General features: G+C 36.7%; 1 protein-coding gene across 1 annotated transcript in view; it reads left to right on the top strand.

Annotated features, from left to right (window-relative positions):
* ALX1 (ALX homeobox 1) overlaps positions 1–14,885 on the top strand; it is a 35,609-nt gene extending 20,724 nt beyond the window's left edge. The window contains exons 3-4 of the mRNA XM_032222192.1: positions 4,203–4,331; positions 14,347–14,885. Of these exons, the coding sequence (XP_032078083.1) occupies positions 4,203–4,331; positions 14,347–14,661 (444 nt within the window). The 3' untranslated portion in view covers positions 14,662–14,885. The remainder of the gene's footprint in view (positions 1–4,202; positions 4,332–14,346) is intronic.
* Positions 14,886–17,625: the final 2,740 nt, after the last annotated feature.

The raw sequence follows: 17,625 nt of genomic DNA, 5'->3' as shown, positions 1-17,625 counted from the left end.
ACATTTTATATTCAGTTTTAAATGCTGTATCTAATACAAGATATCATTTCATTTTTATTGCCTTTTAATGTGTTGGAACAATTGTACTCCATTTCCAGCCTGAAGGAGTAATAATGTTGACAGTATTTATATATGTAAATGACTGAACAAATACTGGAGTACACAATTCTGGTGCCAATTTAGAAATTTCTGGCAAAACCTATTTTCCTTTCAGTTTTATAAAACTGGAACTATAATTTGTTAAGCATTTGCTGGAATAATAAGAGACTATTCCAATAAGCTTTTTTTCCTATTAGACTATATGATTTTAGATTAGAATTAACTACTGAAAATGTTTGAAATTCTGTTTGGAGTGGCTTATTAAAACTGAATTTATTCACCTCTCAGCATTTCTACTTATTTTTCACAAGAAATCCCAAGACTGTTTCCCCAATATCGTGTATAGATTCAAGATTATTTCCATTAATCATAATTTGGTAGTATTTCTTTATTTTTTCTTTTTAATCTACCAAAAGAGTATTCAACTCATGAAAATATTGGTAAAGCTCAGTAGGACTTCCTTCAAGACTGAATATGATTTAAAGCTCCTAGAAATTACTGGAAGTGAAATATTTACTTTAACAATTGTGGGAGACTATTACTTTATTTCCAAGGCACAAAGAATGGAAGTAAAACTATGGTTGCTCTTGTCTTTGTATGAAGGTAAAGGTAAAGGTTCCCTGCGCACATATGTGCTAGTCATTCCCAACTCTAGGGGGCGGTGCTCATCGCAGTTTCAAAGTCGAAGAGCCAGCGCTATCCAAAGACGTCTCAGTGGACATGTGGCTGGCATGAACAATGCATGGAACACTGTTACCTTCCCACCAAAGGTGGTCCCTATTTTTCTACTTGCATTTTTACATGCTTTCAAACTGCTAGGTTGGCAGAAGCTGGGAAAAGTAATGGGAGCTCACTCTATTATGTAGCGCTAGGGATTCGAACCACCGAATTGCCGACCTTTCTGATCAACAAGTTCAGTGTCTTAGCCACTGAGCCACTATGTCCCTTGTCTTTGTATATTCATGTCCATATTTAAATGGCACTTACTTGTTATATGACTTTAAATCCTGGTATTTGTTTGAACAAAATAAGAAAAAACTCAATTTTAAATAATTTCTTGATGTCTTATTGCAATATCATAGTTGATTGCTCTATAGTTAGATACCAACCATGAGTGGTAATCAACACAGCTACTGACACACATGAAGTCTTTTTCTGTGGGTGGCCCTGAGTAGCCACTACCCCACCCCCATTGCTGCTTATTCCATTCATTTGTATTCTCCGACTGGGCCAGGTAAACGAAACAGAAATAGTATATTTCCAGTAGTTTCATTGGGGAACAAAGAGCTACAAATCTTTTGTACTAAATTAATAAGGGTCACATTTCAAAAAAGAATGTAAGAGGGAAAAGAGTACCCTAAGTCAGATAATTGCAGTTTATTTGACAGATTCAGCTTGATTAAAGTGTGCAGACATGCAAGACCTTTTCTTCCAACAGTAATCCTGTACAATACTTAATGGAAGTTGGCTGCACTGGTTTCTGCAGAATGTTTCATTACACATATAACATTAAAATGACTATTAAAGTGATACTACTTGAATTAGAGGGCCACGAATTAAGGTTTGGATGGCACAATTATTTATGGTATGATAAAGTTAAAGTTAATGTTGATTTTAATCTAGACATGCCATACTAAGAGTTTAGAATAAATATAAAACAAGATTCTCTATGAAGTTGCCTCTTTGGGTATCTCAGGAAGCTTTTTTTTAAAAGAAAAGAAATGGTGACGAAGCCAGACTGGTGGATATATGGTGAAATATTATCTTTCAACTCTGGTGACCCTACACTAAAGTCAAGGGAAGAACTTGAATCAGAAGGTTATGTTTGCCATTGGTTTATATATTAACAATTGAAAGAACGATTTAAATCAGATAAAAAGATTTATGGGTTTGGTTTTGCTAAAAATGAATTGGAAATTTTACTGTGTGTAGTGATGAGCATATTATTGGTAAGATTTATAAAATGTTATTGAAATTGAATTTGGAAAATGAACATGTAAAACATTGTATGATTCAGTGGGCAAGGAATTTTGGATACAATGTGATGCTTGAACAATGGGAAAATATATGGATGAATTTACACTAAATTATAATTTAAAATAGGGGGGCCAGTGGCTAAGATGCTGAGCTTGTTGATCAGAAAGGTCGGCAGTTTGGTGGTTCGAATCTCTAGCGCCATGTAATGGAGTGAGCTCCCGTTACTTGTCCCAGCTTCTGCCAATCTAGCAGTTTGAAAGCATGTAAAAATGCAAGTAGAAAAATAGGGACCATCTTTGGTGGGAAGGTAACAGCACTCCATGCACCTTTGGTGTTTAGTCATGCCAGCCACATGACCACAGAGACAGTGCTGGCTCTTTGGCTTTGAAATGGAGATGAGCACTCCCCCCTAGAGCCAGGAATAACTAGCACATATGTGCAAGGGGAATCTTTACCTTTACAATTTAAAATAAAATCTTTATAAGATGATTTATCGCTGGTATTTAACACTGGATACATTAGCTAGAATGTATAAAGGTATTTCAAATGAATGTTGGAAGTGTAAAAAGTAAAGAAGGAACTTTTTATCATTTGTGGTGGACATGTGATAAAGAAGAGAAATTTTAGAGTAAGGTTCGTATTTTAATACAAAGAATTCTTAAAACAAAAATAAAAATGAAACCAGAAATTTTTCTTTTGAGTTTAATGAAAAAAGATTTGGAGAAAAAATTGGAACTTTCATCTTATATATGTTGACAGCAGCATAAAATGGAAGGAATTTTGATTCGCACTATGGACGGATGGCTACAGAAGTAGTTGGAGTTGGTAGAAATGGCTAAATTGAATGTTTTGGTTAAAGGAAAGAATATGTAGCTTTGTTGCCACATGGAGACCACTTCCGAACTTTGTGCCTAAAGTGGAAAAAAAAATGAAACTTTGATTTTGGGTTTTATCGATTAGATTGACATGTTTTTATAGAAATGGCTAACTTATACTATTATAGAAAAACAAAAAGTTGTGGTTTCATGTTAATGCTTTATTTTACTGCAACAGAGGGAGTTGGAAGTCAATGTTTCTTCTTTTCTTTTCCCCAGTCTCTCCTCACCTTTTTCTCACTCTTCCCCCACCTCACTGTTCTTCCTATGTACTTTTATATTTTGTATTTTATCTTATAATCTAATAAGAAATGTTTAAACTAAAAGTGACTATGAAAGTTTTAATCTGTAAGAAGGAAAAGAAAAGAAAATGAAGTCAGTATCAGTAGCAAAGCCGGTCTTAATCTTTTCTTTGGAATTAATCACTTAATGTGACAAAGGACTTTTACTGTTTTTTTCCATACCCTTTCTGTTTTTGTTTCATTTTCCAGGATTCCCCTCTTTCTTTGTAGATCAACTTTTAGTATATTTTTTAATCACTAAATTACCCATGTGCAAGATTATTGTAGAAACATTCTATCTCCCATTCTGAATTTAGCATTTACAGAGAGCCAAAAGTTTACAGATAGTAATAATGAAATAAATATATTGGGATAAATTTTCCACTGCTGTTCAGTAATAGACATTGCAAGTCAGATTATACACAAGGTCTTTATCATTCTAGAGGAAAGTATCTTCTCGTGACATTTGTAAGGTGTGTTAAGACATGTATTTTCTTTGAAGAATCAGAAGAAGAAATCCTATGGCTATAATCACATTTTCCTGATAGAGTTCTATCTTACTTAAAGAAATTTCAAGCAAAACTCCTTCCAGGGCTCGCACTGACAACATGTGGGGCCCATGGTCCAGAAAGTAGTGGGTGAACTACGAAACACTATCTTTACATATTAAAATTTAACACACTTTTTTTGACTGAAATTAAAATGTAATGCAGTTCATATTACCATTTGATTTTAACAACTTTATATTACTATTTTGATTATAACACTTTATCTTTTTGCCAATTAATATTTATGATGTGGACATAATTTTTCCAGGTACCTGGGGGATGCATGCAGGATGTTCAGGGGTCAACTGCAATCCTGGGACTTAAGTAATTTATCACTGATCTATGGGCTGGCAAAACAATTAAGAAGGAGGGCAGCAGAAATGGTCTTTTAGACAATCTAACAATTTTCTTATTTGACATAGGTCTGGTTCCAAAACCGAAGAGCAAAATGGAGAAAGAGAGAACGTTATGGGCAAATCCAACAAGCAAAAAGTCATTTTGCTGCCACATATGATATATCTGTTTTACCACGGACTGATAGCTACCCCCAGGTATTAAACATTGAATGTTTATTGTTTTGTTTTTCTGGAAGACAAAAATGCATAATTTGTATTTATTTATCACACACACATACAAGTGGCACAATTACTGTGTAATTGCTATACAGTAAATTTATTTTTCCTACATTATTTTCATCTAAATTGGGGATTTTGTGTGCCACGTGGAACACTTATCTGGAACTATTTCATTCTGTGTGAAGAATCAAAGCTCTCAGTACAGCTGAGATGCAGGCAGCAGAGTTAACCAGGGAACCCTTACTCAAGGGAAAGATGGCAGTTCCTTCGGTTGTGAGATGTTTCAGCACCAGGATATCTGCTTCCCAGTAGATGTGGTTTAGCTATGATGCTTGGAAGACATTTTAAATAGAAATCAAGATTAAACCCATAAGCTCATAAAACCATAAAAAGTTTTGACCAAATTACTATAGATTTTGCTCTTTCAATCCAATGCAGTTGTTAATTATTAAAAGAAATCTGCCCTTGTATAGCATGATAGGACAATGCTTGGGGACTCTTTTTGGCAATCTATAACCTGCTCGAACAAGAATGTTTAAAAAACAGTAATGAAGCCAACCATCTGTTTTCTTTTTATTCCATTCTGTGAATTGTTAATTGTATAATTTTATTTTCCTTCAGACACATTTTGGAGAATTTTTTCTCCCCTTTGCCTTCCATAAATGTCGGAAAGCATTTGTAATCAGAACAACTGAAGTGTTTACAGAGATAAATAATTGGCTGTTGGAATATTGCATGAAAAGAGAGTCAGAGAAAACTTCTTTCAACTCTTTCCAAAGTCCCAAAGCTGGCTTGCTAGCAAAATGTCAGGCATTGACCTTTTGTCTGGAAATTCTACTTCTTTTTTCGGTTTGGACAATCTGGTGGAGTCTTGTAGATGATTTAGTATCATCTCACATATTATAAAACCAGCTGTAATTATGCTAATACAACAGCTTTTCTTTGTCAATATTGTTTCCTAATAAAACTAACATAGGTGCTTTAGTATCTCCACTTCTCTGAAAGAATGGAGATTCCAATGCAAAAAGGTAAAACAGTTGCCCCTATTGTTTTTATCATATCAAAGATTTATTTCTTGACTAGGTATGGTTAGAGATCAAATTGATTGATTTTATAACATCTTATGTCTCTTTGTCACAGTCTTCCTCACAATGGTGCCTACCAACTCTCTGGAGTGTATCACCTCTCATCATTGGTTATGGTGATTGGAGCATATGAAAGTTATAGCATGAAACCAGTGCTTGCATATTCTGAATTAGAAAGAAGAACTAGAAAATATGAGTGACTATACAGATAATTCATGCATATAAAACTCTTTCCTTCTTGTGATTTCAATAAACATATAGAGTGAAGTCTTCTATGGTTACATAGAGTAAAGACTATCTATGAGTCATGAGCCACTTTCAGTATTTTATTTATTTAGGCTAATAATCTACTTCATTCATGAATGACTTTAAACAGTGTACATTCCAATGGAATAGAAATGTTAAAGCAATAAATAATACAGTACAAAAGCAAACAACTAACAATAATGTTCACTTCCAATATATTATGTAATATCATTCTTGCCAACATTACAATTATAAAGGAGCATCTGAAATTTGAATGAGAGAAAAAAAGTCAAGATGGTACTCTGTGATTGATATCTGTTTAAAAGGACAGGGCTTTGATTGTGCACCCCCGCAGATACCCCTGCAGTCATTTAATGATGGAGGGGGAATCCCTAAAGGCTTTCTTAAATAGCCTGGACAGAGCTTTGCAGTGGAATTTAGTGGATTACTTCTTCAGGAGAAACATTTATTATTTATTTAGCATATGGCAAGTACATGGACTTTTAGTAGTTCACATGTTAACATCCAGTCCACCTAGCCATTCAAGGACAGGGTGGTCTATGGACTGATATAAGCTCTTAATGGACATTTGGACACAATGTTATGGATATTTTGTCAAGGAGCACCACAGTCACACTGAGGGATAGAGACAAGACCCCACTTAAAAAAATGAATCCTGGTAGACACCATGTTGGGTTGGATCATGTTCAGAGTTGACCAATGCTGGCGAGGAAGGTCAAAACTTGGCATCCTTTGTGTAGGGTCATCTATGTAACTGCCTGTATCTGGGCGTTCAGCAGCCCATTTAGCTTTCCACTGTGTGTTGATATCAAAGTTGTAAGACAACTATTGAATGAGTTGTAATTTTCTTGTACTCCTTTACTAAGGCTTCCTGCCTTCGTAAAGGGGGTGGTGCAATGTGGCTCAGGATGGGGAGCCATTTTGCTTATCTTTTGTCATGTATTTAGAGAGCCAGGAGTTCTACAAAGATGTCTGACTGTCAACTGTTGTTAGCTGCCAATTCGTCAATGTAGTTTGGCTGCCAATTGTTGCTAGTCATTTGGTTCACACTTCCATGCTATCCAGGGTGCACCACAAGGAGGCAAACTAGCATCGCACCCCAGGAGAGGCATTATTTGTATCTTTTGGATGTTAGGTGTTACATGTCTTTTTCTTTAGTTGAAATGTGTTTGAATATTAGTAGCTCAAGTTGGTAGCTAGGCTGTTGGTTTGAGCTTTGTTCTTGGCAATTTGGTTGCAAATGTTTTGTTAGTATTAGAGGAGACATCATCAGTGTGTTTTGAGTTGTTTTGAACTTTTCTTAATTTCATCACACTCAAGTTTTGGTTTATTGTAATGAATAAATAAAAAACAGCAACTTAAAATAATTGAGGTCAGTTGCTAATTTTTTTTAAAAAAATAGCTTAAATTCCCTTGCTGCTTGGGTTACTAAATTTGTGTTTTAAACTCTGATTCTTGGTTCCTATAAAATTGCAGGCTAGAAGTCAAGGAAAGTGAAACTAAATATAAAAATAATGAGCAGGGTTGTTGTCCAGAAAACATACAGTGGGGATGGATGAAGAAGACAGGAAGGCATAGAGGCAATGGTTGAAATGGGGTCAGTTGTGGATGTGGGGGTAATTGGGAGGGGAGATACAAGATTCTCTCTCTGGTAATGGTGACAGAGAAACAATAGAATGTAGCAAGGCACACAATTCTAAATTATCAGGTTGTTGCTCTGATCAAAAGTCTGTTTTTTAGTATTTTGAAAAAAACTTGAGGTAAAGATAGGTTTGTTTACACTGAGAGGAAAAAAAAATCACTTTATGAAAAAACAATGCACGTCCTCTCTCTTTTTGTACTTGTCTAGGGATTTTCACAAAGTGCAAATTTGAGATTCTGATTTTTTTCTAATCAAATTTTGTGTTAGATAGAGTGAATGGAGGAGACAGGCCTCAGGCTTCAGTGACAACAACAACTCTTTATTCAGCAACTATGTACAGATCCAACGCTGGTCGGTCTGACAGCCTGCTCTTATATAGGGAGCTGTCAGACGGCTCAGCCAATCAGCTTAATGTATTTTCCCGCCAGAATGGAGGACCTTGGTGAAGCCTATTGCTTCAGTCTCTGTATCTAATACTCTGCAAGAGAAACAGATTGATAGGAGGTATTTCTTAACCTTTGACTCTTAAAAGACGAGAATGCAAGTAAAGACATGGAGATATAATACATTCAGAATATTTTTTTTTAAATAACCCACTGCGGTGATCCTCCAAAGCAGAGATTTAAATAACTGCTGTTTTTGAAAAAGAAAACTGCTAAAGTCCTTCTTTCTTTAAAAAAATCTACAAACCTGTATACCGCACAGGTTGGCTATGTGTGGCATAGAATAAAAGATTCAGTATGGACAATAAGAACGCACCTGTGATTCTACAAACCAGCACTTCAAGTTTAATATCATGTAGTCTAGGGCAGTGGTCCCCAACCTTTTTATCGCCGCGGACCAGTCAGCCTTTGATAATTTTACCGTGGCCCGCTGAGCGCGCGCAGGGGTGGGGGTGGGGCGTTGTTTTAAATCCACCTTCCCAATTCAACACCTGAATCATATCCCACCTTCCATTTTGTATGTAGATTTTAAGGAATAAACAGCTGAATTAATCAAGGTCAAAGATAAAAAGAGCAAGGGCAAAATTAAATAAGCCAGAGGATAGCAATGTAAAAAGAATACAGTATTAAGGAGAGAAAGGAGAAGAAAAAACCTCGCTTCTGCTGAGGTCAGGGAAATGTTTGATACTGATCTGGCTGGGTAAGAGTCCAAGAGTCCATATCGCCAATAACTACACGTGGGGGGAAAGGAAATGTGTTTTGTGAGGAAGAGAAAGAGCGCGCTTCACCGATGCCCGTTGGCTAAATTTTGGAAGAGAGGCAAGAGACTTCAGGCACCGAGCCCCCACCCCTGGCTGCGGCAACTGGAGCGGGCGGGAGGCAGGGAAGGGGTGGGCAAGACCGCTGCTTTTCCACCGTGCGCTGCAATAGCGGCAGCGGCGGCCTGAATCTGGCGACTGCCCCTCACCACCTCAGGCGGCGCTCATACCCTCCCCTTTCCTGCGCTACCGTTAGACTCCTCTCAGCCCCCCACCCACGCCCGCGGAGGGCGCCCGCGCGCCAAAATCGCGCACCCCCCATCTCCCCTCAAAAGACCCCCCCGCCCTCGGCTGCCCGACGTTCTCTCTCTCTCTCTCTACCTCTCCCGCCGTTCCTTCTCACAAGCCAAGGCCGGGCGGGGAAGCGCCGTCTCCGTCCCGGGCGCGCCGCCCCTCCCTGGGCAACTCGGAGATGACTGAGCCGAGGAGGACAGCGAGAAAAAGAAGAGAGCGGCCAGCAACGACCACCGGGGAAGCCGCCAGGGCCTCCAAGGGCTCCGCTTCCAGCGCATGGTCCGCCCCCTCCTCGCCTCGCTTCCAGGCGAGCCGACTGAGGCGAGAAAGGAGAAAGAGGCGGAGGCGTTCACTGAGGGGACGGCTGACTCGGGGAGGGGGCGGAGGTGGTGTAGTAGTGGGGGATTCTTCCTCCTCGCCTCACTTGCTCCTGTGCTTCCGTGCAGCTCCCCCCCTCCGGCGACGGCGCTGCATGAGTGAAGAGTCGGCTGTTGCATGGCCCCCGGCCGCTGCGCGGCCCGGTGCCAGGTACTCCACGGCCCGGCACCGGTCCGCGGACCGGGGGTTGGGGATCACTGGTCTAGGGTGCCATGGCCAGATGGTTTACTCTCCTGACTCTTGAAATGGTTCAATATATGATTCTAGGAGGGGCCCATTTCTTAGATTTCTTTACATGGCAAGCGAGAGATAGGGAAGACAGAATGAATATACTGTGACATATAGTAATTATTTTAAGAAAACAAAGTGACCATGACCATGGAATTCATAGATCAGCTACTATCTTTCAGTGCAATCTAACTCACATGTTGAAAAAAGCCAAAATCATAATCACATTGTGAATAAAAAAAGGAGGACTGCCTCCTGCTCCTCATCCAAATATTGCTTTTGTTTGTGTATTATAGTTGCCCTGCCTGTCTTTTAGATGTGTTGTTACTGCATCTCCCAGAAATTCAAGTCATCCTGATTTGAAGTGATATTTCTAATCAGGGAAGTATGCGGAAAAGTAACTTTTTACTATAGCCTTTCTCTGATGCTTTGATCCTCTCACCTAATGTGAAGGAAGGCAGGAGGCCATCTCTTCATACCCCTTGGAATTACTAATAACTTTAGCACTAATGTTATAGAAGACATGGAGGCTTGTTTGCAGTGTGTATGCAGATGTGATATTTACTCTTCATGTATAAAATGGGGGATTTAGTTGACTGGTTGAAGTTAACTTAACTCCAAACAGGACTTGGTCTTTGAGGGATAACTAACTTGGATCAATTGGCCTTTTTTGATAGTTCCTGGAAATGCTAGTCCCCATTGGCCTAATTAAATTTGTTGTGGTGACTCCATTGAACTTTGCCCAACTGCCTGTGCTGATATTGCCCATGGAATTATTTGACTAGCACACAGTTTTAATTGCCATCATCTTTAAGTTTTGGCTTAAGTTCCAAGCTATGATACTTTAAGCCTGATACCTTTCTAACTTTTTTCATTATCCATATACAATGGTAATCAATTTGACTAAGGAGCAAATATTGACATGATTTATCAGTGATAAATTAGTGAAGTTTATTTTTAAGGTTAGGTTGTTTAAAATTATTTTACAATTTTTATAATCTAGCCAATGGACATCAAACATTAAATTATAAAATCACAAAATCACAAAATCACAAAATCACAAAATCACAAAATCACAAAATAAATAAATAAATAAATAAATAGAATCTACTAGTTCAGTGTACAGTTGACAACTAACCATTAGAACATTACATTAGATTGGATTGGGATGGTATTTGGACCATCCCAATCTAATGTAGTGTTGTGTGACACAATTTTGTGTATAGCATTTTATTTTCTATAAGACATCCAGATGGTTATTGTTCTTTTGATTTAGATTTTGATATCAGCTGGCATAATGTACCTTTTCTTACCCCTGTCATTTAATTTGAAGTTCTTGAAATGTCTATAATCTCATAGCTTGTAGGGCATCTATTACTTGTAGCTATATATTTCACTTTCCTTTTACTTGTTCTTCAAACTTACATTGCTGCATACTGATACAGCAAGAAAATTAAATAGTCCAGAAATTACTTGGAGGGCAGGGCTTGGTATTTCTATCTAGCAAATAGTGGGGGCTGCTATCTCAAAGGTGGTTTTTCAGAAGGCAACTTGACTGTTGGGTTTTTTTCCCTTGAGGAAGAAAATGTTTCATTTCTCATCCAAGAACTTTCATCAGTTGAGTTTTTTGGATGAGAAGCAAATCATTTCCTTCTTCTTCCTCAAGGAAAAAAATTAACCCCATCCAGTTGCCTTTTGAAAAAGCATCTTTGAGACAACTATGACCTGGACGACTGAGAATCTCCATAGACAGTGAGGCTGCTACTTAATTAAATAATATTTAAAACTGATTAATAATCCACATTTGCAATGGTTGTAACAAATGCATTTAAATACAAATGTGAATTTATATTTATTGGTATTTCTTTAAGATTGTAAAGGATTGACTTTAGTTTGATTTTTTTTTTGTAGTAGGGTAACATAGTAGAGCTAAAATAACTTCAAATTATAGAACTTCTGCCAGGTCCCATAGATTAAAGTTATCTTTACCTATTAATTGTCTAAAATTGTAGTTGATGTTCAAATTAGTTAAACTGTTAAAATCTTACAGACCCTATGTAACATACTCAGACATAAACACACAAATGCACAAACACACTAAAGGATACTTGGGTGATTACATGTTAACCACAAGAGAAAAACTTAAAATATTTGTGATGTAACAGAAACCAGAGGTGAGATCTATGTGTAGGCTTATTCAGAAACTCCCTGAATTACCTTTTTTATACTGCACGGATCACAGAAAATTTAAACAAGAATAATTATATTTACATTCAAGCACTGTTTTCTTTCCCTCCCATGTACCAGAGTTTTCTACTTATTGTAAAGAATTTTATTTATTTTGAATTCCAATATAAATTTAGGTTTAGAATTTTGTTTTATGATACTTACATTATATAACTCACAGATAAAACTCACAGTACAGTTTTAAGGTTCAACTAGATTCATGAGCCAAGCAGTAAGTGTTGTGTTGTGCTCGTATTATCCAATTTATATTCTCTCCACTAAGAAAATTTTTCACAGTTGTTTGCCAGCTTTATAAATTCTTAAAGTCTTTGTCTGACATAAAGTTTGTGGTTAAATTTTCAGGTTTCACAGCAAATTAAATGATCAGTTTGCAATAAAACATGGAAGACATTTACCACTTGCTCTTAAACCATGTGTTGTTAGAGGGATTACAGGCTCTGTATTTGTAACCTTTAAACAAGAAGATAAAAACTATGACAAATTAATACAATGTAAACAGGAATGAAGAAAAAGAAATAAAAGAAAAATCAAAAAGTGCAAAAGAAGAAAAAACCTGAAGAAAAATAGAAAAGAAATAAAAAAGGTATAAGTAGCAACCAATATTCTTGATGGTAGCTATACATACAAATATATTTTAGCCTCTCTCTCTAAAGTTACATCATAGCACCCTACTTTCTATAATCCTATGTAATCATCAAAACCATAACCACAAATTCATATTTTTCATTTTTATGCAAAAAGTCCATAAGAGCCAGTTATCAGTAAATATTTTTTAATCAAAGGAATTCATCAAAATCTAGTAGTTCCACCAACTATTCTTCCATAGTGGGAAGTATAAAATATTTTTATTTCTGTGCATATAATAATCTTGCAATAGTAATCATATATTGAAATAAACTTCCATGGCTTTTTTCTAACTGTGTTTCAAAGAGTTGAAATTTACATTGTGTTATTACAGGGGTTTCAAACTTGTGTCATCATGGCGTCATCACATGACATATTGTGACTCCCCCCCCTTCGCTAAGTGGCTGTGGCCAGCATGTGATGCATCTGGCCTGCGGGCAGTGAGTTTGACACCCCTGTGTTATCATCTCAAATGATAAATTTCTATATAAAATCATAGGCTTGTTTTTGTCATATAAATCAGCCATGAATTCAGTTTTGTCCATTTCCCATGTGTTTTTAACATCCCTTTAATGTTCTTTGGAAGTTCAGATACAAACCTTGATAAAATGTTAGATCAAATGGTAAATGGTAAAGCCAAAATCCATTAGATATTAAGAAAGTTTGGATGGCACTCGAAACTAAAATTTGCTACCGATGCTAATGCAAAAAGGAACTTAGTTATTTAGAGTTTGTTAGCCACTTATATGGAAATTGGTTTGCATGGTTTAACTGGGTGTTGCAAGCAAGATTCTTGCATTTTTTTTCTGTGCCAGTTTTTTGAAAAGGCTAACCCAAATTAGGGTTATACTGATATTAATAATCATTTCCTTAATGGAAGTCTAAGATAATTATTGATATAACGGTTGCCATGTGGAATGTTATATATTTATTTTGAACAAAATTAATTGAAACCTAATCATGGCCAAATGTTGTGTCTTTTTCCTCCCCAAAAGGATGAACAATTAGACTTTACTAGAATTTTTGAGCTATTGGAACCATAACTTTAAGAATGTAATTACTGTAAATATTATCAATGTCCTAAAATATATTAACAGCAGAAGTGTTTGTAGTTCTGCTTTGATTTAAATATGTCCAGCAAATAAGCACCACAATTGGCAGTATTTGAGCTTTGGGGATGTGTGGACAGATATGAGTGGGTCTGGGATGGGAATGCTGGTTTGTGTGACATCCAGAGGGCAAGTGGGGCAACATACCTTCATCCACATTAATATAATCCTAAATGTGGCCCAACCATGGGTTAGTAAGTGGTTTTCATGAGTTTATATGGTGATCTCTTAGCAACCATAAAAGTGGTACTTGCTAGACATAAGGAATGCCAGTATGACTTCTCTGACATTCCAGAAGTGCTCCATTGGATGTTGGAACATCTATACAAGAGGATTTTTGAGGAATGGAATATATGGAAAGAGGGAAGGATGCTAAGAATCATGTGAGTAAGGAGCACTTTGTATTCTCATTCTTGCCATTCAAATGTTGCTGTGAATCAATTAGAAAAGAGAACAGAAATATACCTCAGACATCAGCAAATGTACAACCACATGTATATCAGTGGTGGGTTTCAAATTTTTTGGGAACCTCTTCTGTAGGTGTGGCCTGCTTTCCTGGTCCACTGGTGGAACCTCTTCTAACCGGTTTGGTAGATTTGACGAACCGGTTCTACCGAATAGGTGCAAACTGGTAGGAACCCACCTCTGATGTATATGTACAATCACTTTTGTAGCCCTTGATGAAATTTTCTATTTATTCCTGCAGCTTCTGTGCATATACAGTTTTATATGTGCAGAAGACATTCTCAAATAGAATGTAATCCTGTTTCCAGTTTATTCATTTAGTCACCTGAGAATTTGATTAGGATGACAAAAAATGACTTTTCCTCAATTACTTTTCAATGAAAAATGAAACTAAAGGAAGAAAAAGATGTTTGAAATATACATTTAATTTTGTCTTGTTTATATGTTCCAGATTCAGAATAATTTGTGGGCAGGAAATGCAGCTAGCAGTTCGGTGACTTCCTGCATGCTTCCAAGGGATACTTCCTCTTGTATGACCCCTTATTCCCATTCGCCTCGGACAGATTCCGGGTACTCTGGCTTTTCAAACCATCAGAGCCAGTTCAGCCATGTTCCCCTTAATAACTTTTTTACTGACTCTTTACTTTCTGGAACTAATGGACATGCATTTGAAACCAAGCCAGAATTTGAACGGAGGTCTTCCAGTATTGCAGTTTTACGAATGAAAGCCAAGGAACATACTGCTAATATTTCCTGGGCTATGTAATATAACAGAATCTGTTTCCATTTCAAGGTCAGACATAAAAAAAGCTCTTCTCCTTCACCACCATTCTTGTTTTTATAATTAAAGGACTCAACAATAAGCTGCTGTGTGAAGAATTGCTAGTGATCAGGATGTACAAAGAAGCCTGCTTGAATAAATACCCAATATGCTATTTAGCATTTAAGCATCAATGTATATGAATGGAACCACCACATGCAAATCTCCAAAGGCCCTCTTAAAATAGCAAAATATGTTTTGTTGTACCAGTTGATGAAATATAATTGTAAAATCTGCAAAAAATAATAAACCTATTAAACAATTATGTGTGCTACATATTACTTGATGTCAGTGCAATATCAAGGTAAATGGCTTACTCATAAGCAGGGCTGACGAGAAAAATGCATTTGTTACAACAAATGTTTAGAAAGGTTTCCTTTCTAAAGGAAACTTTTAATAAGTGGTGTGTTGAATGAAATGTTTTCCCCTTTCTATTTAACAAACATAAGTTGTGCATTTATTTATTTGATAATGCATCCTTTGTAAAAACTATTTCCCATGAACATGATGAGTTTTTCTGGAACTTTAAAAGATATCTGCTTTACAATATATACAATTTCAGGGTTGTTGGCATATAGTACAAAAGTACCACTAGGGCAATTTCTTACTGTTTCTTCAAATTTGCCATCTTGCTCTTTCAAGTGAGCTAATTTTCTGCACCCCTGAACAGCTACAATTTATGTCAATTCCTTATATGTTATAAAAAGTCTATATTTGCTGCATGACATTAAGAAAGTTTGTGCAACACAACAGGTAAAAAAGATAGATCTGCAGGAAATGCTTCACATAAAACATATTTACATATAAAGGAAGTATATCAAACTACATTTGTAGGTATAATTTTGCATATGAACATAAAATATGCAGCAAAATGTTTCAGTAAGAGGAATATTGTATTTGAATGCCTTACCAGATGCCATGTTTTCTTATAGGCTAACTAGGTTGCTTCCTCTATCTAACAGCAAGGGCCCACCGTGGCATAAACTATGTCCTGCAAACTGTTTTTTATATGACTTGTCTTCATGATGCTGCTTTTGTCTCATCTCCACTAAACATATGAGTTATTTGCTGATTTGTAGGCCTTAATATGATCTACAATCAATCTCCTTGATTTTGATGATGACCCATTTAAGTGCCAGAATCTGCCTAGCTTCTATTGGCCATGCTGGTTACTGGTCCTGTATGACCAGTTGGTCTGGGCTGAGATGAAAAGGGAAATTGGCTTCCAAAGAGGCAGCTATATGCATGACACCTGATTAGGGCTTTCCAAAGTCCTTTCCAAATCATGAGCCTTAGGCACATAAATTTAGTGATTTTTTGAAAGAATATTACTTCAGTCTGTTTGTTTGTTTTCAAAAATATGGTTTCAGTGGACATTTGGAAGAACCCTAGACATGGGATTAAAAAAGCAGGACTTTCTTGACAGAATGCTAGTCCTGTGCTTCACAAAAGGCTGATTTAAAATCTGTAAAGAAGGTTGGTTCTGTCAGGCGGACGTTGCTGGTTCTGTCACCATTGATTGGTTTACATGTTTTTGACTGCTTCTGCCAAAAAGTACAGTGTGACTGTAATTTCTTATTATTATTTGGGGGAGGGGGGTTGTCAGGAGCTCCTTTCAGAAGCTGTTGACCATGGGGACTTGCTATCATTCTCTTGCTGTGGTAGATGTGAATAAAGCACACTCATCAGTTACTGCCTCCCGCTTCACCCTGCTCTGCTCCTCCATCTGTGGCTTGTCAGCCAGGCTATTTTTAGACACAGGTTTAGAGTTCTTTTAAAGGAATTTCTGAGCCTGTAATTTTTTTTAAAAAAAGAGCAGGCTAGTGCTGAGACATTGACCAGTTGACAGGTCACAGGCACAGAGTACCTCTGATTTTTTTTTTTGGGGCAAATTGGCATGGTGCTGAATGCACCACTCCAAGTCTCTATCTACACAAGTCCCAGTTAAGTTAGGAAGAGCAATTGGCTGTGGTTTCCTGCTGGCATATAATTTATAGTAGGAAAGAAACAAAGTCAAAGGAATGCATCGGTTGCTTCACTTACCTGGTCCACATTCAAATTTTAAGGCAGTATCTATGGCTGCTGTTGATGCTGGGTACATCTCAGGCAAATTTTATGTTGGTGTACTTTTTTTGCATACTGAGGAATAATGGATAGCATTTTAACACAACTGTCTCATCCTTCACACTTAAATCATTTGGCTGTTGAATTCCCCCTGTCACTCCTTGCAGTCCTCCCAATAAATTTTATTTTTGAATATTTTTTAAGATTGTGAATAGAAGACTCTACTTAAGTTACAAAAATATGCCCAGACAAAGTTATGATTAACAGTAAAAAAAAAGATATAGCTCAATTGAAGGAGCATCTCAGTAATGGCAAAGGGGAGACAACCACAGGAAAAAAGGAAGTGTTAGAGGCACGACAAATTGGTGCAGAAGCAAGATTGCATATTTACTGACTTTGCTATTTAAGTGTGAAGAGATAGATTGAGCAAAAAAAAGAAAGAAAAAGAATTAGATGTGTTTTAATACTGGAATTGCATTCTTCCCCATTGGTCCAAGTTACTGATCAAATTTATCAAATATTATTACTGATATGTTTATATTAAACATCTTGTGAGTAATGAGGAATTAAGAAGTGATAGTATATATGGCAAACTTATCTACAACATTTTTTTTTCTTAATAGGCCTTCTATATTGAACCTGTACTTCAACATATAAAGAAACAATGGATTTTTTAAAAATATAATTGAATCTACGTAGGTTCTGCTAATTTTAATGGTTATAGAAAGATAAAAATACAATTTTTATATAGTTATTTAATGACAATCAGGAGAGATTGATAGTCTAAAATGATATGCACATTCATAAGATGTTTGAGGGCAGTTGTATAAAGCACTATAATAATTC

Source organism: Thamnophis elegans, chromosome 7, assembly GCF_009769535.1.
Source record: "Thamnophis elegans isolate rThaEle1 chromosome 7, rThaEle1.pri, whole genome shotgun sequence".
Lineage (NCBI taxonomy): Eukaryota > Metazoa > Chordata > Lepidosauria > Squamata > Colubridae > Thamnophis > Thamnophis elegans.
Note: the sequence above shows the minus strand (reverse complement) of the source record. Positions and strands in the feature narration are given on the sequence as shown.